The sequence below is a fragment of the Neofelis nebulosa genome, chromosome 10 (genome assembly GCF_028018385.1).
Source record: "Neofelis nebulosa isolate mNeoNeb1 chromosome 10, mNeoNeb1.pri, whole genome shotgun sequence".
Taxonomy (NCBI): domain Eukaryota; kingdom Metazoa; phylum Chordata; class Mammalia; order Carnivora; family Felidae; genus Neofelis; species Neofelis nebulosa.
In genome coordinates, this window is record NC_080791.1 from 56,487,428 (window position 1) to 56,510,362 (window position 22,935).

Sequence of the window (22,935 nt, forward strand, 5' to 3'; positions counted from 1 at the left end):
GGGTGGTAAGCTTGGGGCCATCGGATCAGGAAGGAAGAGTCAACATGGCATTATCTGGCTCAATCTGATTCGCCTTCTGGGAAGATGAGATAGGGCCACAGGGCCAGGCAGGGAAGAGAGGCTTTGACCAGCCCTCTTTGTTGGGGGATGGGGAGGAACAGAAGAAGGCTGCAACAGGATTTGTTGAACTGACATTTATGGAGACGTCCCACCTTTCTGTGTCAAGGTCAGGGGCTGAAATGACCGTGAATGAGTAAGAGGTGCCTCATGGAGCTCTCTGCCTATGTAATGTCAGAGCTTAGACTCAGGGTTCATCTCAGTCAGTCAGGGAAACGGAGGCTCAGAGGGAGGGTGAAGAGGTCTGCCCACTGTCATATAGCCAGTGACAGAGCACGGCTCTCCTCATCCACCTTTCAGGCCCCTGTGGCTGCCAGTCTACAGTGCAGAGGACACAGAAACTCACAGGGGCCTGGCATGAGTGCGGAGGCCTCAAGGCCACCTCCTCCTCTCTGGCTCAGGGAGGGAGGAGAGGGAACATGTAGGGTGCAGGATGAGGGACCCTGTAGGAGACGGGGCTGGAGCCTGGGGCTTCTTTTGTGCTGTTACTCAAGGTAGAGGAAGGAAAACCTGGTTGCCGTTCTCTTTCTCTGCCTATCGAGTGACATTATAACCGGGGATAGAGACCTCAGAAATCACTCTCTTCCAGCCCTCTCCCCCATTCACAGAGGAGGAGGCCAAGGAGAGGGAGGCTCGCTGTGGCTTGGCAGCGGGAGTGCAAACCAGCGACGCCCAAACTGGCAGCTGGACTTAGGGCCTGGCATGGTTGGATTTGCAGAAGTTTGGGAAGGCTGTGACCGTGTGCTCAACAGACACCTCCAGGAAGCCTTCTCAGATCGCAGCACCTCCAGCTGGGCTCCCTAACGCCAGCCCTGGCCTCTGGGGAGGCCCTCAGCAGAACTCCAAGTGCTGGTCCACGGGGACGTTGTACTTGAGCTTGTGGGCTTCGAAGAGGTCACACAGCTCCTTGATGTAGCGCCGGTGAAGCTTGTCCACCTCCTCCTGCGAGGGATGTAGCGTCTTCTGCACCTCTATGGGCTTTCCCACTGCAAGACACAAATGTGGGTGCTGGCCCAGAGCAGGAGCCACGGGGTTGCAGGGGACCTTGGGGCAGGTGCCCACCCCCATGGTCATCTCTGCAGGAAACTGCTCTTACTGCCATTCCTTTCAGCCCTGTTTTGGGTGATGGATTCTAAGATGTTATAGCAACTCCAAGATTCTGACTCAGTAACCATACCAACTGGCATTGCAATGTGCTCTGCAATGTGCCAGGCACTTTCCGTGCATTAGCTCTAATCCTCATAACAACCCTCTGGGGATAGAAACTCTTACTATTCCCGGTTGACAGGGGAGGCAACGAGGCTCCGAGAGGTTAAGTAACTTGTTCAAGGCCACACAGCCAGGAAGAAACAGTTCTAGTTTTTAAATCCCAGGGATATGCTCTTAATTTTCAGGCTATACTGTTTGGGGAGCCCAAGATGTCATGATTAGAAGCGCCTGTAGTTCGGGGTGCCTGGGTGGCTCAGTCGGTTGGGCGTCCAACTTCAGCTCAGATCATGATCTTCTGGCTTGTGGGTTCGAGCCCCTTATCGGGCTCAGTGCTGACAGCTCAGAGCCTAAAGCCTGCTTGGATTCTGTCTCCACCTCTCTGTCCCTCCCCTGCTCGCTCTCTCTCTCTCTCTCTCTCAAATATAAATAAACATTAAAAAGAGAAAAAGAGGTGCCTGTAGCTCTCGGGTGAGGTGGGCCAACTGCCCAGACAGCAATTCTTACCACCGCCCCCACCCCCCCGGGCCTGTAATGCCCCCTTTGTTCTAGGGAGAAATCAAGAAGCCCTAACTAACCTCTTCCTCTGGTTCTTCCTGGCTGGGAAGGTAGCTCCCTTGACTTTTCCTTTTGGGAATAGCTCTGGAGGCAGCAGCAGGATTTTTTTTAACCTTTAAAAAATTTTTCTTTAATATTTATTTATTTTTGAGAGAGAGAGTATGGACAAGGGAGGGGCAGAGAGACAGGGAGGCACAGAATCTGAAGAAGGCTCCAGAGCCTGAAGAAGTCAGCACGGAGCCCGATGCAGGGCTCGAACTTACCAACTACAAAAGATAACGTTACCTAAGCGGAAGTCAGACGCTTAACTGACTGAGGCACTCAGGTGCCCCAGAGGCAGCAGCGGTATTAACACGCATGAAAATATTGCCACAATAAAACAGGAAAAGTCATGGCGGAGGGGATTCACCAAGTCTGTGCTCAACTAACAAATAAATGGATGGATAAAGAGGAATGGACCTCTCTCGATAGGCTTTCTCAGAGGGATCTGGTTGGGATCCAAGAAGAGAGCAAATGAGGAGTCCAAATTGCTGAAAAAGTAGGGCTGAGTCCATGCATTAAGGCTCATGCCCATTATTTACGGGAAAATCCCTCAGGCTCTAACCCAAGCCTATTGATTGCTACTCTACACAATTCTAACAGACTTGAAATGCTCTTTCCTAGTATTCACCTTCTCCAATGAGCCCTATTAGATCCTCTAGGTCAGAATTAAACTCTTCTTCTCTAGCGTAATAAAGAGTCAAATAGGTCCCCATTCAGTCCTCAATTTTGTTACTCAAAGGCAGTGTGATCTTTTGGAAGTTACTTAACCTCTCTGAGCCTCAGTTTGCCACGAGTGAAATAGGGATAATAGTCCCTACCTGGAAGGCTCTTAGGCTAAATTGAGCTGCTGCAGGTCAGGAAGCCAGTGCAGTGCCTGGCACGCAGCAGGTACCCTGTAATCAGTAGTGACTGCTGTTCTTCGTGCCTCTGTTGCGGTTCCCATCCCAAAGTGCCCTGTATTAGGGTTGTCTGCTTGCGTGTATGTTTCCCAGTCTAGAATGTGAGCTCCATGAGGGCGACGATGTGTCTGAGCCATCTCCACGTCCCCCTTGCAGCACATAGACCAGGTCCCTTTCCCTGGAGCCGACCCCTGTCCCCCCCCCCCCCCCCCCCACGCCACCAGCCTGGCTCTCAGCTCACCCACGGTGGTGATGGGCTGGCGGTAGGGTATAAGACCAAAGCTGTACTGGAAGACGCCACGGCCATGGAAGAGCGGGAGGGAGATACCCATGATCTTCTGCAGCCGGTCCTGGATGCAGCGCAACCAGGAGCCGGGAGAATTCTCGACCTGGTCAAATAGTTCATTCTCCCCAAAGGAGAAGATCGGCACGAGAGCAGCCCTGGAGGGAGACAAGAGAGACTACATGTGGAAGGCCCTAAAGAAGACCCCAGCTAGCTTCCTGCCCGGACCCGGTGACCAGGAATTGGAGCAGAAGACAGAGCCCTGGGCCAGGAGTGGGAAGCCTGAGTTGCCTACCAGACCTGCCGTAGCTTTGCTTTCTGAACTCGGGCAGGTCCTGGGCCCTCTCAGGGCCACAATCTCCCAGTTGTAACAGGACAGATAGACCAGAATGCTTCAGAGAGTCCTCCCAGATATAAAACATCTGTGGACTTTGTAGAAAACCTCTGTCCGGCTCCAGCTAACTTGTATTCGTCAAAGACGCTTCGAAGTAGAAGAGCTCTGTGATATGCCCCAAACTCCATTTTCCCAGATCCCATAGATATCAGATCTCGTGCCAGCTTCGGGCAAATATATCCCTTCCCACCTAGTCCCTCTGATCACCACACTTGTCTTCTGAAATCTTTTCTGGGTATTTAGGCACGACATAGTACGGATCTCCCCAAGATAGAATCTTCATTGTAAAGGGACTAAGACTCTCCCTGTCCCAATACAATCTGCATTAGTCTCTGCTGTCTTCCCGCCCAAATCTAATCCTTGCCCATCTCCAGCTGAATGGAGAACCCTCTTCCCAGATACCCATGCATCAGGGCGAGTCTGACGAAGCCCTTGCGGTTCCTCAACAACAGCGTGTAGGCCCCGGGCCTGGCATTCAGTGCCTCCTGGGCACCCCCTATGATGATGGCCAGCAGATTGCCACCTTCTTTCCTGTTGAGAATGTGAGCAGCGCTCTCCTTGTCTGATGTGACCAGCCCTGGGAAGAGAAGAAGGTGGTCAGGTACGGGGAAAGGGGGCAGGGATTGTTAAGTGAATGTGAACCAAGAAAGGGATCACCAAAAGTGGCCACAGAGGCCTGGGTCCCCACCCCACCCACTCCAGCTTGGAGTTCCCTGAGGACTGGAACTGAGTTCTCTCCCTTTTCCTGACACCCTCGCCAAGCTCACGGCCCCACATGGTGCTGTGGGAAGTACTTCCTTGGGTCTAGCCACCTTCTTCTATTGCACCTGTTCTTGTAAGAAGTACAGAACCGTTGGGGTGCCTGGGCGCTCAGTCGGTTTAGCATCGGACTTCGGCTCAGGTCATGATCTCACCGTTAGGGAGTTTGAGCCCTGCGTCAGACTCTGTGCTGACAGCTCGGAGCCTGGAGCCTGCTTCGGATTCTGTGTCTCCCTCTCTCTCTGCCCATCCTTGCTCGTGCTCTGTCTCTGTCCCTGTTTCTCTCTCTCTCTCTCTCAAAAATAAATAAACATTACAAAAAAAAAAGCACAGAACGGTTGGCACCCTTGCCACAATGCCTCTTCCCATGCCTCCAGCCTCATCCTCTTGGACTACCCCAGGGTGTAAAGACTCACCCCCCGACATGATGTAATCCCTGAAGAAGGGGACCCGGAACCACAGGGTCAGCATCATCAGATGGGGGCGGATGCCAGGGAAGAGCGAAGGGAAGCCTGTGCTCTCGGTGCACAGGTTGACAAAGGCTCCAGCAGCCAGGACCCCGTGGGGGTGGAAGCCGGCAAGGTAGTTCCGGGAGGGGTCCAGCTCGGCGGTCTTGACCAGCTGCAAGGACAGCAACCTGGTGAGCCAGAGCTGGACCTGCGTGCCGACCCCGACTGTGCCACTCATCAGTGTCGCTCCCCCTCTCTGAGCCTCAGGCTCTTAAGAAGATCGAGATATGATGTGTGAAGGCACCCAATGATACCGTCTCAGATTCACTGCTGGCTTCGGACAAATTGCTTCCCTCTCGGGGTCTTCATCTGTAAAATGGGGACATTTAGCCTTCCTTCCATCCAGCCTGCCTTCCTCCCAGGACTGCTGAGAAGCTCGAGTCTGTTGGTGTCCTGGAATTACCAAGATTACTACAGGACCAGGTATAATTCGAAGGCATCAGAGGGACACACGGGGGCACCAGCCTGCTGCAAAAGGCCCGTTTCCACAAATCTCAACATAAGAAAAATTGGCACTGAAGACCTGGGAGTGAGCATTCGCAAGGTATAGCAGGAGTGGTTGAAAGAGCATGCAGTCCGGGGCGCCTGGGTGGCTCAGTCGGTTAAGCGTCCGACTTCGGCTCAGGTCATGATCTCGCAGTCTGTGAGTTCGAGCCCCGCGTCGGGCTCTGTGCTGACAGCTCAGAGCCTGGAGCCTGTTTCAGATTCTGTGTCTCCCTCTCTCTGACCCTCCCCCATTCATGCTCTGTCTCTCTCTCTGTCTCAAAAATAAATAAACGTTAAAAAAAAAATTAAAAAAAAAAAAAAAAAAAGAAAGAGCATGCAGTCCAGGAGGCTGGCCCTAGTCCTCTTTACCCTTCTGGACAAAGCAAGTGTCTCCCTGTGGCTCCCTGCTCCCCCGACGCCAGACCTCCATCGCCGCTTCATCACGCTCTTTCCCCAGCCCTGGGCTCTGCTGGCCAGCAACTTGCCAGAGTCTGGTCAGGCCGGCAGCATAGAGCAGGGAGCAGGGACCACGAGTCATTGCACATTGACTTGGGAGAGGAGAACTGTTGTCCTTAGCGCCTCCAGGATGAAGTGGGGTGAGGGTGAAGGGCAGGAAGTGAGCTAACAAATGCTGCTCTCAGCCCATTACTGGACAGGCTGCTCCATGGCTCAGTCTGCAAAGATTGCTGTGGTGGGCAGTGACTGTGTGTGTGTGTGTGTGTGTGTGTGTGTGGATGGGGGCAATCCCTTCCCCACCCTGCCAGGACCCGCAGGCCCACCCTTTACACGGTCCTGCACCCTGGGAGCCACAGGCATCAGAGTTTGAAGGCTCTTGAGGTCCCTGGCCCATGCCCCAAGCCCCTGGCAGGAGGGTCTCTGATAGGACTGGCCAGTCCCTGCAATCTGCACTCCTGGGCGCGGGGCAGTCCTTTCCACTCTGGGTCAGCTTTGCCAGGGTGAAAGTTCACCCTGTCATCAAGCTAAAACTTGCGGCAGGTGACTCCCTGAGGATTCTTGTTGCTGCATTTGTGGTCCAGGAGGCCTGGCTACCTTCTCTTGGAGCCTGGAGGGACTTGGTGCAGGGTGGGGAGGCGGGGGGGGGGGGGGTGATGGGCAGCAATGGGGATCTGAGCCTGTCCGCCCCATCGAGGCTGAACAGCCCCAGATTCTCCTGCACTTGGTTTCTGTAACCCACCCTCCTGCCCAGTATGGCCCCCAGTTACCCACTGACGCTTTGCAGAAAGGCTGCAGGGACCACAGCTGGGGAGACCATTGCCTCCCGTACGAAGACAAACCCCTTCCACTCACGCAGTGAAGACTTGCTGGATATGAAAATAAAGATGGAACAGAGAAATCTCTGGCTATTCTCAGTGAGAAAGGTGCTTGCACAGGCACCCATCCGGTGGTGTTTCCCTACACACATACCTGGCTCCCCTCACGGAAGCACCAGCACATGAATTCCTTCTCAGCCAGCGGGAAGGCAATTTTGTACAACCTCCATGAAGGCGATTTGGCAATAGCTATCACAACCACAAAGTGTAACTGACCTTTTACCCTAGCAACTCCACCACTGGGGAATTGCTTGTGCTTGCGCAGAATGATATTAACCACGGCATCTTTTTTTTTGTACCGTCATCAACCCCGCATCCCCTCCAATGTCCACCGACAGGGCCCGTTCAGACAAATTGTGAAACGTTTGCCCCTCTGCAGCCCTAGGGAAGTATGGCGAAGATCTCCCTGGCCTGGCAGGGGAAGGTGCCACAATCCCTCGTCAGGACAGAGCAACGGGCAAGACGGTGCGTGCAGAACGCCGCTGACCGGGCTGGCAGAGGGGGCATGCGCTTGCTTGCGTGTGGACAAAAGCTGGTCGACGCAGTTGCCTCTGGGGAGGGAAGGGAGGAAATGAGAATTGAGGTGGGGGGGAGGACCCTTTACCATACACCCTTTTGTCCCTTCGGAATTCTGAACACGAACGTATGACTTATTTTAAATGAACAATGAATGTATGAATGAACAAAACAAATGAATCAACGAAAGAAAGAAGGATCATCCTTGATAAAGAAGGCTTTGTGTGTTCAGACACATCCTGGTGAATGTGAGCGCCTGTGTCTAGACGTGCGTGCCAATACTTGCACGTGCAGTTACGTGTGCGTGACCTGGTGGGTTGCTGTGCACTGATGGGTTGTCACTGTCCATCGAGGCCTGGTCTGCACCTCCCTAGACATAGTCTCTACTGCTGTTTTTCTGCACTAACCTCTTCTATCTGTCCCCTGGGCCCAAGTGGTGTCACTCCCTCGCTGTGAGGGTCTTTTTATTATTTTTATTTTATTTGATCTATTTATTTTTATTTTTTAAAATTTATTTATTTTTTAATTTACATCCAAGTCAGTTAGCATATGGTGCAACAGTGATTTCGGGAGTAGATTCCTTAGTGCCCCTTCCCCATTTAGCCCATCTCTCCCCCACACACCCTACTGTAACCCTCAGTTTGTTCTCTATATTTAAGAGTCTCTTATGTTTTGTCCCCCTCCCTGTTTTTATATTATTTTTGCTTTCCTTCCCTTATGTTCATTATATTTGTTTTGCTTCCCTTCCCTTATGTTCATCTGTTTTGTCTCTTAAAGTCCTCCTAGGAATGAAGTCACATGATATTTGCCTTTCTCTGACTGACCAATTTCACTTAGCATAATACCCTCCAGTTCCATCCACATAGTTGCAAATGGCAAGATTTCATTCTTTTTGATTGTCGAGTAACACTCCATTGTATATATATATACCACACCTTCTTTATCCATTCATCCATCGATGAACATTTGGGCTCTTTCCATACTTGGGCTATTGTCGATAGTGCTGCTATAAACATGGGGGTGCATGTGTCCCTTCAAAACAGCGCACCTGTATCCCGTGGATAAATGCCTAGTAGTGCAATTGCTGGGCCGCAGGGTCTGTGAGGGTCTTGAGATTAAGACCACCTGTCTGATGCCTCACCTGACCCAAGTATGGGTCTGGAACAGAGGCGATGCTCCAGAAAGACTGGAATGAAGGAAGAATGAACACATGAATAGAGGAGGCTGATGCAGCCTCAGAAGGAAGGCCCGGTTCTGCTGCTAGCTCACATGACCTTCGCCAGGCCCCTGCACTCCCCATGCCTCAGTTTCCTCTCTATCCCCCAAGACAGTGATAATGCCTCCCTGGCAGCGTTGCTACTGGGTTCGGGTGAGGTAAACAGAGAGGGGAAGGTTTATAAAGCGCTGCGTTCTCTGCCTTGCTCCCTCAGTTCTCTTAAGGAAGAAGTGGGACTAAGCAAAGACAGATGGGTGTCTGGGGAAGGGCTTCTCCGGGTGCGTGTCATGGCAGGTTGCGTACCAGGCAGTGGCTGGAGAATGGGACGGCCAGGGTGCTAGACTCTGGGGCATGTTAAAATTATATATATATATATATATATATATATATATATATACACACACATATATATATGTATATAATATATACATATATATAAATATATATAATTACCATAAAATTCACCTTTTTTGAAGTGTGCAAGTTTTGAAGTGTGCAAATATATATATTTATATATATAAAATTATATATATACACATATAATATATGTATATATATGTATATAATATATACATATATATAAATATATATAATTACCATAAAATTCACCTTTTTTGAAGTGTGCAAGTCAGCGGTTTTAGTATCCTTCAGAAGTGAACAACCATCACCCCTATATAATTCCAGAGCATTTTCAACACCCCAAAGAGAAACCCCGTGCCCATTAGCAGTCACTCCCCATACTGTAGCCCCTGGTAACCACGAACCTGCTTTCTGTGTCTATGTGCTTATTGCCTACTGTCTATGTGTCTATTTGCCTATTCTGGGCGCTTCCTGCACACGGAACCACACAATATGGCTTTCTGTGTCTGTCTTCTTTCACTTTAGCAGAATGTCTTCAAGGTCCATCCATGTTGAAGCATATATCAGTACTTCATTCCTTTTTACGATTGAATACTATTCCATTGCATGGATATACCATATTTGTTGTTCATTGATCACTCGACAGACATTGAAATGATTTCCATCTTTTGGCCATTACAAATAACGTAGGCACGAACACTTGCACATTAGTCTTTGTGTGAACATGTTTTCAATTCTCCCAGGGGTGTCACTACTTTGAACCCCAAGACCCTTGCCTAGAAGACCACAGCCCTGCGGGATGAGAGAGGCATCTCAAGGAGAGGGCATCTGGACCGTGGGTGGGAAAGAGGACCACGAGGGCTGTGTCTCTGCCCTGTCTGCCCAGTCCCATCTCTCAACAAATGCCCTCATGCCTTCTTACACTCTTGGGGTGACCCAAATGCCTCAAGAACCCACCGTCCTGATGGCCCCTTTACGGTTCACAGATCACCCACACCACTAGCCTGTGTGACCGTGGCCCTCGGGAGGTCGGCTGCAGTGTGAGAGCCTCCATTTGATGGTTGCGCAAACTGAGATGCAGAGGGACTTAGTAAGTGACCTGCCCAAAGCCACACGGATGACCTGAGTTCAGTTCTGCTGTCTCCCGCACAGAGCACCAGAGCACCAGGCTAGGAAGTCTTTGTTCCAGACACAGAGAGCTACCTGGAGACTCAGGACTATCTCTGGGGTCTTTTCCTTTTCAGTCAAACTTGGAATGTCCAGGCGGTTAGCTTCAGGAGAAGGTGGTTCCTCCATCGGCAACCAGGTCCAGTCCCTGGAGAACCTGTTCATGACCTATTTATGTACCTTGATTGCTTGGCAGTTTAAAAATGCAGGGCAAGCAAGGTTTGGTTCAGTAATCTGGCTCTGGCCTTGGGCATCTCATTTGTGGCAGATTTCCCAGAGGATTCTGCCATATATCAGAGTTTGAGAATCACAGCTTTAAACCAAAGGAATCCCCTTCCAGCTTTAGGCCATTGGCCGTGCACACGCATGCGTGTATGGGGGATGGGGGGGGCGGGGAGACTGGGTCCTTGCCTGCCTCCTCCCATCATGGCCAGATGAAAAGAAAGGCTTTGAGCCACCACCCCCCCTTAGCTGGTGAGTTCTCCACCCTGACCTCACTGAGCACTGAGCAGACAGAACAGACACCCATTGACATCTGCAGCTATATTCCCTCAGTTCTGAGAAGCACCTTTTTTTCACATCTTAACATTATGCTATCAAGATGGATTTGACAATTTTAATTGGAAGAATGTTTTTCTTAGTGGTACATAAAATACCCATATGTTTTACCATCAAGGATATGCAGGATGCACCAAGCACAGAGAGCTGGAAAGAGTGCCCCAGGCGGTGCGCATTCCCAGCACCTACTGTGCGTCAGGCACCTCAGGACACCTGCTTTCTCCATCTCCTGTTCACTCTGCAAGGGAAGTACTGGTGGCAATGGCTCCATTTTACAGACGAGCAAACTGAGACACAAGGTCAATCCACTTGTTCTAGGTCACATAGCTAGTAAAGTCGCAGAGGCAAGATCTTAACACAAGCAGCCTGGCTCTGTGTGTGTAAGCTGTGGGCTCTGCCGCCTTGTAGGAGTCCCCAAGCGAAAGGTGGTGGGGGTTAACGGGGTCAAGGGGTGCACTTCAGGTGACGGCACCGGCCCAAGTGACACAGCTCATGCCTGGAGAGCTGACAGCAAAGGGGGCAGGTGAGGCGTGAGCATGGGTCCAGAGTCCAGGGACCCAGAGTCTAATTTTTGCAGGCCAGGCAAAAATTAGATTTGATTTTCGGCGTCGTGGGAGTCCCCGCTGTGTTTTAACGTTTTGGGAGTATCATGGCTGCTGTGTGCAGGATGGACGGTAGGGGGCGTCGGCGGAAGCAAAGCCCAGATAAAAGAAATGATTGGTTAGGATTTAGGTAGTGAGTGGGGGAGGAGAGAAGGGTGAGACCCGGAGGAGTTTGGAGTCAGACCCCAAGCTTCAGAGCAGCAGCTCTCAACTGGGGCCAGTTCCCCTACCCCACCAGGGGACATGTGGTAACGTCTACAGACATTTTTGGTTGTCACAACGGGGAGAGGGGAGTGCTACTGCCATCCAGTGGGGAGAGGCCAGGGATGAAGACAGACCCCTCCCCCCCAATACGGACACACCTACAACAATCATTCCGTGTCAAATGTCCACGTGCCCAGGGGCAGAAAGCCTCCTGAGAGCTGCGGGCTGGGAGCAGGGGTGGGTGGAGGGGATAGCAAGGACCGGAAGTGAGCAGAAAGGGAACCCCTCATCCTTCCCTGTAGGGCAGCCCTAGGGCTGAGGGGAGAGCTGTACCCAAGGCAGAGGTAAGACTCCTGGGAGGGTCCTGAGGACCGGCGCAGGTCTCTGGTGTAGGAAGACCCTCTCACAGGCAGAGCCCTCCCATGATGAAAGGAGCCACCAGCAGGAGGAAGTGTCACCCCGTCCAAGTGTAAGCTGGAGATCTGTCCTGGGCAGGTGGCTGGCTACCTACCAGGTTAAGAGACCCCAGTATGCTGGGAGGGGGCCGCGCTGGGAGGTGGGGCACGAAGTCCCTAGTGATGCCTGCAGGGCTGTGGAGGAACTGAGGGATGTCCCAGGTGTGGGTGAGGAGGTGTTCCGCACTGTCCCCAGCCTGCAGCATTTCCTGACACCAGGTCACCGCCCGGCCACAGCACTCCACCCCTCAGGCCTGGGCCTGTGCAGACAGTGTTTGCTCTGGGGTGATGAAATCTTCACAGGGGAAACCCAGCTTTGGGGCTGGTTTTCGGCATGAGGTGGGATCGGCGCCTCCTCTGCAAAACATTGCCCGATTCTTCATCATTGGCTCTTTAGGAAGCCTCTAGCACGAGTGTAGAAAGCTGCAAGGCCCAGAAACAGCGTTCCTAATCTTGCTCGAAATTCCATCACTAGACGCTAGTCCATAAAATCACACGGAGAACTGACAGAAGCTCAGAAACCCACTCGCATTTGACAGAGCAGCGCGGAGGCTTGTGAATGCGGGAGAGCTGCGGCAGAGCTGAGGCTCCCTACCCTCCGGCCACCCCAAGATCTCCGCGGGGCCTGCGCTGTAAAGGTGTGTGGAAGAGTGGGAAGGTCTCTCGGGAGGAGGTGGGGAAGCGAATCTGCAGGCCCCAGCCCCACCCCTGCAGGCTCCCAGCCTAGGACAGGCGAAGTCAAAGCGCATGCCATCTCGCCCTCTGCTGGCCACCTGGCGGTACTGCTCACGCTCTGCAGGGGTGACGCACCAGGCCGGCCCGTGGGCAGCAATCCTGAAACACTACAGTGGAACGAACTGTGGCAAATCAGGGCAGTGTCCCACCAGTGTCAATAGTGCCGAGGTTGAGAGACCCTCCTCGAGAGCTGCCTGGCTGGGGGAGGATCAGGAAGGGCAGTGGAGGGGATAGGCACAGACCCTGCTTATCTACACTGACAAGATCTTGGGAGGGCACCGTGCAGAGGAAGAAAATATGGGAAGACCTCCCCCAATCTGGACCCTCAGGTTAGCCTCAGCACTGCCCATTCACTCTGCCCTTCAACAGCTATCACTCCTCATGAGGGTAGAAATCCCTGCCACTCAACTTCCTGCCCTCTGCCCAGCTCCTGCCCTGCTGTCTTGCCCTGCCCTGCCCTGTCCCACCCTTGCCCTTTGCCCAGGAGGCCCTGCTTACTGTGGTGCTAGGGGCTTCTGTATCCCAGCTTTTGCGCTGCTTTTGCTAGTCCTTGCTGGGCCCCAGGACTGTCAGAAGGGAGCAAGGCAGCAGCCCTGAGTCCCATGCTGAGTGCCCACGAGTCAGTGAGTTGTTTAACCTCTGTGAGCCTGTGTTTTCCCTCCCCTCCCCCTCCCCGCCCTTTACAAGCTGGGGACCTAATTCCAGCAGGGGCAGGAGGAGGCGGGGCTCCAGGATGGGGTGGGAGAAGCCAGGCAGGTGTGAAGGTCAGAACAGTAGAGCTCTGGGCTGTCAGAGTCCTCCACAGCACGTGCAAGCTTCCCCAGAGTCCCCACTGACTTAGTAAAATAACACTAGCTCTTAGTTTACTGAGAACCTACAAGGTGCTTTCCTGACATCTCAGTGAATCCATCCAACTCAGTGATGTATGGCATTATCCCTTTACATATGACGAAACTGAGGCTAAGAGAGGCTGTGAAACTCACCAAGGTCGCAGCTGGTTTGTGGCAGACTGGTATTAAGACCTAGTCTGTCCAGCTCCAGAGGCCACACTCTGTGCCTTTCTTCTCCTCTGTTTCCAGGGAACGGCCAGCTGACCCTGCCTGGCACCTCTCTGTGCCCCCACTGCCTTCCTACCCTGTCCCATCTGGCCAATAAGCCATCTCTGCCCAGCTGCTTATATCTGAGGGTTTAGTCTATCTGGGATTCGGTAAAAGGAGCCAAGGGGTCTGTTAAATCCCAGGGTCTGTTTCACTCAGGACTGACATTTGAGTCCAGGATCGAGTACCCACAATGGCATGAGATGCCCTGAGTCACAGTGAGAGATTCAAAAGTGCTCAGAGTAGGAGGGCTCAGTCTGCTTCCTGAGGAAGCTTCCTGGGGAAACTGAGGTTCCGAATAGGGCAAGACCTTGCTCAAGAATTTGTTGAGTGGCACTGGTCACACCTTTGTCTCTCTCAGACTGTCCTCCTCATCTGATGAGATGTGGGGCTAGATGGTCTCTTAGGACCTTGAGTTTATTACATTCACCCCCATACTTGACTGCCGCGGGGTTTACACCTATAAGATACGTATGTGTGCCACACTATATGCCCTACAGAGCGCCTTCCAACCCTGTACACTCATCATTCCTCACATTGGCCCCACATCCCCGCAGATGGGAAACCATGGCCAGAGAGACACTGGACTCTTCCCTAGGCCACACAGTGGCATGACCAAATAAGCCCCGACCTCCCCGCCCAGTATTCTACTCCCTGCACACAGGACCATGCTTCCGCCACCGACATGGCCATGCTCCATCCAGTCCCAGTACTCACCGAGACAGGGAAATAGTCCCTCATGTACTTCCACAAGAAGCAGCGCCTTATTGCTTGGAAGGACCTGCCCCCCTGCCGTGGCTTTTCTCGGTCCAGGTACCACCAGGTCGCATACAGGACACTGAACAACCAGAATCTTGTGAACAGGAGGCCCACGAAGATGACAACACAGATCTGGGCTGGGGAGGGAAGCAGGCCATCAGTGGTCAGAGGTCTGAGAGGAAGGACGTGAGGCTGTCCACGCTGAGCCCGCCCATATGCCCAGCACTAGCAGCACGAACCTGTCCAGCCCGTGGCCCCGGGAGGAAGAGATCGGCTTCCCATTCCTTCAAGGAGGGAATGCACCTGCCAATGTCACGCTGGGAGCACAGATTTGAACCCTAGCCAGGCTGAACTTCAAAACTCACTTTTCCCACTGTACTGGGTCCCTGACCCTGGTCTTCCCTCTCTCCCTCCCTCCTTCTCCCCAGTAAAATAGTCTGCATTCACCAGGTGCTCAATGCTTGCTGGACAACTGATTGGGTTATTTCTTTCTAGTTTCCATCTCCTGGGACCTTGGAGAAAACGGAGACACTTTTTCTCTGCCCAGCCCTCTTTCTGTTGGCCCTCTGCCCTATTTTCCCACAGATAGAGCTGGCCAGATGCTTCTCTTATTGAAGCCCTTTCATGGCTTTCCCATAACCAGAGGCACTGCCCAGCCAGCTCAGCCTGGCATTCAAGCTCCGTGTGAGCTGGCCCTACCTGCCTCCTGCTCCAGCCTCACCTCAACCACACGCACCCCCAACGCTCTGGCCACAAGACCTGCTGTGTTCCTACAGCTCACTCAGCTCTTTCAATCCCTTAGCTTTTGCTCGTGCTGATTCCTCCGCTTGCAGTGCCTTTCCTGGTGAAGGAGGGAGGGAGAAAGAGGCCAAGCCCTGGCTGGACCAGGCCCAGCGAGGAATTCCCCCTCTGACCTACAGTTCCGAATCCCTTGCCATAGGCTAGAATCCCAGCTTCATCTCAGGGGCAGCTGGTCTGTGGGCCATCCCTCATCTGATGCTGATGGAAAGAATATTCCCAGGGAATATGGCTCCTTCCCCTTCCCATTTCCTCTACTCAACACCGTGCACTTATCCTCTTAAAGAAGGTCGGCTTCCTGTTGTATATTCTGCTTGAAAGTAAGGCAGATGGGGCCTGTCACTCGTGGCAGGTTTCCTGGAGGTGGGGACTTTTGACCCAGTCCGAACAGTGGTAAAATTCATAAGCCCAGACGACGTAGAATTGGGGCTCACAGATGTTCACTTTACACAGAGCACCTCCGACATGCCAGTGCTGGTGGTAGAGCCGTGAACGACAGACACAAAGTCCTGCCCTCGTTGCACCCGGGCACTTCATCTTTTAAATTGTTATTGAGGTTGACAGGAAGCCATCAAAATGCTCGAGGAGAAAGCAGGCAAAAACCTCTTTGATCTTGCCCGCAGCAATTTCTTACTCAACAGGTCTCCAGAGGCAAGGGAAACGAAAGCAAAAATGAACTCCTGGGACCTCATCAAAATAAAAAGCTTCTGCACAGCGAAGGAAACAATCAGCAAAACTAAAAGGCAACCGACAGAATGGGAGAAGATATTTGCAAATGACATATCCGATAAAGGGTTAGTATCCAGAATCTACAAAGAACTTCTCAAACTCAACACCCAAAAAACAAAGAATGCCGTGAAGAAATGGGCAAAAGACATGAATAGACCCTTCTCCAAAGACATCCAGATGGCCAACCGACACGTGAAAAAATGCTCAACATCATCATCATCATCAGGGAAATACAAATCAAAACCACAGTGAGATACCACCTCACACCTGTCAGAATGGCTAACATTAACAACTCAGGCAACAACAGATGTTGGCGAGGATGCAGAGAAAGAGGAACCCTTTTGCACTGCTGGGGGGAATGCAAACTGGGGCAGTCGTTCTGGAAAACAGTATGGAGGTTTCTCAAAAAACTAAAAATAGAACTACCCTATAACCCAGCAATTGCACTACTAGGCATTTATCCAAGGGATACAGGTGTGCTCTTTCAAAGGGGCACATGCACCCCCATGTTTATAGCAGCCCTATCGACAATAGCCAAAGTATGGAAAGAGCCCAACTGTCCATCGATGGACGAATGGATAAAGAAGATGTGGTGTATATATATATACAATGGAGTATTACTCGGCAATCCAAAAGAACGAAATCTTGCCGTTTACAACTACGTGGGTGGAACTGGAAGGTATTATGCTAAGTGAAATTAGTCAGAGAAAGACAAACATCATATGACTTCACTCCTATGAGGACTTTAAGAGACAAAACAGATGAACGTAAGGGAAGGGAAACAAAAAATAATATAAAAACAGGGAGGGGGACAGAACAGAAGAGACTCATAAATATGGAGAACAAACTGAGGGTTGCTGGAGGGGTTGTGGGAGGGGGGATGGGCTAAATGGGTCAGGGGCACTAAGGAATCTACCGAAATCATTGCTTCGCTATATACTAACTAATTAGGATGTAAATTTTAAACAATAAAAAATAAAGTTAAGCCAAAAAAAATTGTTATTGAGGTTAAAAGATGCGTAACATAAAGTTGGTCGCCTTAACCGTGTCTAAGCTCACAGTTCAGTGGTGATGAGTTCGTTCACATCGTTGAGCAGCCATCCCTACTGCCCAGCTCCAGACCTCTTCATCTTCCCAAACTGAACCGCTGTACCCGTTCAACACTGACTCCCCGTGCCCCTCCCCCATTCCCTGCCAGCTGCCGTTTGATTTTCGGTCTCTACAAATTGGACTATTCTAGGAACCTCCTATGAGAAGAATCATGAGGTGTTTGTCTTTTTGCGACTGGCTTATTTCACTGAGCATAACGTCCTGACGGTCATTCGCGTTATCCATGTTGTAGCAGCATGTGTCAGAATGGCCCTCCCTTTTTTGGCTGGAAAATATTCCGTTGCATGTATATATCACATTTTGTTTATCCCATTCATCTGTCAGTGGACCAATGGACACTTGGGTTCCTTCCACCTTTTCCCTTTACTCTAAAATATTATTCAACTGGTTACTAATAATGAAAAATGGGGAGGCCTCACGTACAAAACCTGACATCTGCTATGTCTTGAAAAACTAGAAGAGGGGCGCCTGGGTGGCTCAGTCGGTTAAGCATCCGGCTTTGGCTCAGGTCATGATCTCTCGGTTTGTTGAGTTCGAGCCCCACGTGGCTCTCTGTGCTGACAGCTCAGAGCCTGGAGCCTGCTTCGGATTTGTGCCCCCAATCCCTCTGCCCCTTCCCCACATGCACTTGGTCATGTTCTGTCTCTCACAATTAAATGAACATTAAAAAAAAAAAAAAAAAAGATGAGGGGCGCCTGGGTGGCTCAGTCGGTTAAGCGTCCGACTTCGCTCAGGTCATGATCTCGCGGTCCGTGAGTTCGAGCCGCGTCGGGCTCTGGGCTGATGGCTCAGAGCCTGGAGCCTGCTTCCAGTTCTGTCTCCCTCTCTCTCTGCCCCTCCCCCGTTCATGCTCTGTCTCTCTCTCTCTCAAAATAAATAAACGTTAAAAAAAAAAAAAAGATGAAAAGAGCAAATGTTTAGAAAAAAGGAAAAGAAAACTAGAAGAAACGGTAGCCCTGAGTCCTGCTGTCATGGTCAGCCCCTCCCTCCCACGTCCCCCACATTCCCAGACCTGCGGGCCAGTTTCTGCCTCAACAGTGCTTTATCCTCACCTAGGCCTTGCGGTTCCTGGAGGGGGTGTGAAAGGACCATTAAGTGCTTGTGGGTTGGTCACCTGTTTGTCTTAAATATTTTTTGTTTTAAGTTTACTTATGTATTTTGAGAGAGACAGAGAGCATGAGCTGGGGAGGGCCAGAGAGAGAGAGAGAGGGAGAGAGAGAGAGAGAGAGAGAGAGAGAGAGAGAATCCCAAGCAGGCTCTGTGCCATCAGCACAGAGCCCGACATGGAGCTCTAACTCACCAAGCCATGAGAGATCATGACCTGAGCCAAAATCAAGAGTCGGACGCTTAACTGACTGAGCCACCCAAGTGCCCCTTAAATATTTTTTAATAACAACTTTGAAAGAGAAAGTTGTAGCAGAGTGGGAATAAAATGCCACCGTTTATATGAAAAAGAACATTAGCACTTATATATGGCTGCACACGCGTAGAGGAGAAAAGGAGCCCACAGCTCTGGAGGAAGGACAAGGATGGTAAGAGGCTTGAGTTAAATTTTATTTATTTCCTTTTCCACACTAAAAGTTTTTAATGGGGAAAAAAAGTTTAAGAACCCCAGCTAGGCCCCTCTCCCCTTGGGCAAAATCAGAAGTCTCTATAGGTGTCTCCCACTTTAAGAAAACCAGCTTGAGAGGGGCTCCTGGGTGGCTTTGTCAGTTAAGTGGCCCGCTTCTGCTAAGGTCATGATCTCATGGTTGGTGAGTTTGAGTCCCTCGTGGGGCTCTGTGCTGACAACAGGGAGCCTGCTTGGGATTCTCTCTCTCCCTCTCTCTCTCTGCCCCTCTCCTGCACTCGTGCGTCTCTGTGTGTGTGTGTGTGTGTGTGTCTCAAAAAGTGAATAAATGTTAAAAAAAATAAATAAAATAAAAACCAGCTTGAGAGAATAAAAACAAATGGCTAATAGTGGCTATCTGGAGGGTAGGATTTGAGGAAGTCTATTGCTTTTAGGACACACATTATTATGTTTGAATGTTTTACAATAGCACGTATCAGTTTTGTGGTCAGAAAAAGACGTTAAGATAAAACACACAAGGCATTGTCAATGGACCAGAAAGATCTCCCCGACACCCACCATCCCCCTCACCCTCAGCTCACCCTTCAACTCCTCTCAGCAGACAAACCTCCAGGCTACAGGTCACTTAGGAAGGGAGACACTTTCTTTCACTTAATCCTCACGACTCTGAGAGGAAACATTTTAAACCTGACTTTACGAAGGTCCAGAGAGGGTACGCCAATTGGTTAAGGTCACACAGCAAGCTGGGAGGATGGAACCTAGGATTCAACTCTACCATTTTGGCAGCATCATGCTCCCATTTATTCACTCAACAAATATTCACGGACTCCGACTCTTGACTCTTGTAGGAGCAGGAATTGCCGCTGAGGACACAGACGAGCTGTTTGAATGGCGCTTACCTTCCTGGGTGAGTTATAGAGGAGAGGAAAGGGAACAGTAAGCAAGTTACCCACTTGGGAGGTATTCGGCTGTTGGCCCTGAGTCCTTAGTGCCAAGTCCTAGTTGACTTCTCCGGCCACTTCTCTGGCTTCTGCCATTCCCCAGAATGTCTCCTCTGACACCAACATCTACCTGGTATTCAGTAAACGTGCATAGTCTTTACTCCTCCACCGGAAGCCTTTACTCTCGGGCCAGCCTTTCAATCCTGTCCTGTGGACCCATCTCCTAGGTAGCTCTGAATGGGGCCATTTCTCTCCATCCACTGCCAGCCTCCCTAGACCAGGGTAGGCAATCTTTTTTTTGAAGGGACAGGTTACAAATATTTTAGACTTTGAGACTCAAGAGGCAACTTGGAGGCTATCACATAGGGATCTAACCATTTAAAATGCAACCGTGTAAAAATGTAAAAATCCTTCTTAGCTCATAAACTTTACAAATACAAAAACAGTCAGTGGGCTGGATTTGGCCCATGGGCCATAATGTGGTGACCCCTGATGTAGGCAGTGATTGCTCCAGCCATCAGTCCATTCTCCCATAATCCAAACTGTAGATACATCCACCGTGCAGCCACAGGGTCCTTTGGCATGCAGATTAGACCTTGTCACTCCCCTACCTAAAGCCCTTCTGAAGCTCCCCTTTGCCCCCAGGAAAAGGGATACGGTAAAACCTTCTTGTCCTAGCACCAGTGAGCCCAGATCCCCTTTCTCAGCTGTCCTCCCTCTAGTCCTCCAGGCCCAGGGCTACTTGACCTCTCTGTGCTGCTCCTGACATTCCCAGGCTCCTACTCCCCAGGCCTGCAGGGCGGGGGGACGGAGGCAAGGTGGGTGCAGCAGCAAGGACAAACCCAATCATGCTCACAAAGCTCACGCGAGACATGTGCATGATGAACCTCATTCTGTGTGATCCCTAGGCCACAGCCCACCTCTGGGCCCCCGGTGACCTTTGTCCAGGAGCCAGCAAACCTGTAGCATGCCCTGGGCTGGGCCTCCTTCCTCAGGCTCTATCTGCCCTTTAGTCTCTTAGCCTCACCTGCTCCCACGCCCTCTGCCCTCTCCCCTCTCTCTGCTCCTCCTTCCCTTTCTTCCTTTGGCCTGGAAGGAGCCGGGGACTCAGGCCCTACAACCTTGGGCAGTTAGGGTACTCGCTTTCTCTGCTCCTCTGTGTACCGGCGATAACCAGGGATATTTCATGTTTAACTACGCTTGGCACGGAGACACAGATGAATTGTAAGCGATGTAGGGTGCTGGAGGGTATGCTTTTCTGGGGGTGATTCCTTCAGCTGCAGAATCGTGAGGGGGTTCTGCAGGAGCACCTGGTATGTGTGGGGGTGTGGGGGTGTGTGTGGAGGGGGCTGGGGGTGTGTGGGGGTTGTTGACCAACCTGTACAGAGTATGCCCATATTGTAACACCTTGCATCAATGCACAGGCTGGACACCAGCCGTTGGGGAAGCCGTGCCAGCCCAGTCTCGCGCTGGCAGAGGAGGTGAAGAATCCCACATGCCCCCAGTCGCTCTCTTCCCATGCTCGGCCCTGGGCCTTCCTCAGAAATGTCCTCTTCAGCAGAGGGGAGTTGGGGCAAGTGTGGTCTCCCTGGCCACGATCAACGTGCTCACCGTGGGGGTAGGGTGGGTAGGGGAACCTACGCATGTTTCCTGTGGGATCCCAGCCCAGGGGTTGGACCAGATGTGTGCTGGGCAGAGCAAGCACGTTCTTCACTTCACCCCACAGCAGCCCGGCAAGGGCAGCTTTGGTATTCCCATTCTACAGCTGATGCAGCAGAGGCCCGCAGAGGTCAGGCATGGGTCCAGTGAGGTCACGCGGACGCTCGGTTGCCCAGCCAGAGTCTGACCCAGGCTTGTCTGGGACCCCGCTCACTCCCCTGGGTCCTTTCCTTGTTCCCTTCTCTTTCCCCACCTGCCAGTCTCAGTGTCCTCCTCTCTGAAAGGAAGGAAAGAAACCCATTCCCTCTGAGGAGCCTGGAAATTTCCCACAATCACCTAGATCCTTCCCCACACCACCAGGCCGCCTGAGGCAGGGTCTCTGTCCCGGTACTAAAGTAGGTGGAACCCCCACCCCAGGAAAGCTCGGTAACCTGCCGGAAGCCACAGGTGATGGCTTCTACCCCACCCTATCCCCACACCCTGCCACGCCCTCCAAAGCCTCCAGGCGGGGGACTTTTCGGGCAGGGGCTCTGAGCACAGCAAAGCCCCCTTTCGAATGGATGTCTTTTCACCATCGATGCACTGTGTGCGCCCGAAGCGGCAGATGCCCGTGGTCTCCCAGCCCCCAGCCCATCTCTCCTTACCCAGGGCCAGGAAGGAGAAGACCCACTGCACGACCATGAAGGTCTGCAGCCGGCGCTCCCATGGCACGAACAGGGGTGCAAACTCCACCATGCTGGCTCCTCCGCTGGCTCCAGAGGCTTCTCTGAGCACTGCTGTCGTATCTGAGACACCGCTGGTTTTTGTTGCCACTGGAGGTTGCGTAAGCATTTGTAGGGGGGTGGGAGGAGGGGTGTGCCCTTCCCAGCCCCACCCAGCCTCAAGGCCTCTGGCCAGGACCTGTTTCAGAGGAGAAACCTTTGAATCCACCTGCCCTGGGTCTAGCTAAAGGGAGGGGAAAAAAAAAGGAAGTGTGTCAGCCTTATCCAGGATAGTTGCCTCCTCAGGCAGGGCCTTATCTGCTGCTGATTTCTCTCTGCTTGTTCGAATCTTACCCTTCACTTGGAAGGTGATTGCCCCAAACAGAATAATGCAATCCTGTCCTCCTGTATTCGATGAGCTGGCTCCAGAAATTATCTCCCCTCTCTCTCCTGTCATGTCCACGGCTCGCCCGCTACAAACGTGCAGTCATAGCGCTCACCTAAAAATTCCTTGGCCCCACCATCTCCTCCCCCTCTGCCTCATTTCTCAGCTTGCCTGCACAGCACAACTCTTGGGAGAGCTGTCTGCGGGCCACACCTTCGCCCCCCTCTCTGTCCGCCCCATACTTCAGACGCCACCGTTCCCTGGAACTGTCCTCGACAGAAGTCCACTAATGGCCTCCATGTTGCTAAGTCTAGGGTCAATTCTCAGATCTCTTCTTACCCCATCAGCAGACTGAGACACGGTTGATTACTCCCTCCTCCTTGAAATCACCTGGCCTGTGGATGGCACACTCCCCTGGTTTCCTTCCTGCCTCTCTGGCTGCTCCTTTGTCTCCTTTGTGGCTCTCATCCTTTACCCGATGACATGTTTGAGCACCTTCCTGCCCCCTCAGTCCTTGGACCTTCTCTCTCCTCTCTACGCTCTCTCCCTTGGAGATCTCATCCGCCCTCGTGGCCTTGTATTCTACCTTTACAGTGAAGGCTTTCAGATCTCCGTCTCTAGCTCTGCTCTCCCCCTGGGGCTCCAGACTTGAATATCTAGGTGGCTACTTGACATCTTCACTTGAGAGCCTGCTGGACGCCTCCATCATAGAACGTCTAAAACTGAACTTGAATTCTCCTTACCTGCCCCCGCCAACCTCTCCTCTCCTCTTTGCCATCTCAGTGAATG

General features: G+C 51.9%; 1 protein-coding gene and 1 long non-coding RNA gene across 5 annotated transcripts in view; one reads left to right on the forward strand and one right to left on the reverse strand.

Moving 5' to 3' along the window:
* LOC131488463 (uncharacterized) overlaps nucleotides 1-22,935 on the forward strand; it is an 80,186-nt gene that overhangs the window by 29,957 nt on the left and 27,294 nt on the right. For 2 of the 4 annotated variants that reach the window (XR_009250222.1, XR_009250220.1), the window contains exons 3-6: nucleotides 6,923-7,049; nucleotides 9,663-9,766; nucleotides 12,207-12,300; nucleotides 19,309-19,367. This is a non-coding gene — a long non-coding RNA (uncharacterized LOC131488463). The remainder of the gene's footprint in view (nucleotides 1-6,922; nucleotides 7,050-9,662; nucleotides 9,767-12,206; nucleotides 12,301-19,308; nucleotides 19,368-22,935) is intronic. The other 2 variants (XR_009250223.1, XR_009250221.1) reach the window with 2 other exon arrangements.
* MOGAT2 (monoacylglycerol O-acyltransferase 2) lies at nucleotides 180-21,810 on the reverse strand. The gene is made up of 6 exons (XM_058690361.1): nucleotides 21,705-21,810; nucleotides 14,212-14,390; nucleotides 4,675-4,879; nucleotides 3,902-4,076; nucleotides 3,064-3,263; nucleotides 180-1,103 (listed from the first exon to the last, which is right to left on the reverse strand). Exons 1-6 carry the CDS (start codon nucleotides 21,793-21,795, stop codon nucleotides 949-951), a joined length of 1,005 nt encoding a protein of 334 aa, XP_058546344.1. The 5' UTR covers nucleotides 21,796-21,810; the 3' UTR covers nucleotides 180-948.

Coding starts and splice junctions, on each gene's coding strand:
- MOGAT2 (XM_058690361.1), bottom strand. CDS start 21,795: ATGGTGGAGTTTGCACCCCTGTTCGTGCCATGGGAGCGCCGGCTGCAG. Junction 4,880..14,211: donor GGGACTATTTCCCTGTCTCG/GTGAGTACTGGG, acceptor CTGTCCTTGCAG/CTGGTCAAGACCGCCGAGCT. Junction 4,077..4,674: donor GGATTACATCATGTCGGGGG/GTGAGTCTTTAC, acceptor TTCTCTTCCCAG/GGCTGGTCACATCAGACAAG.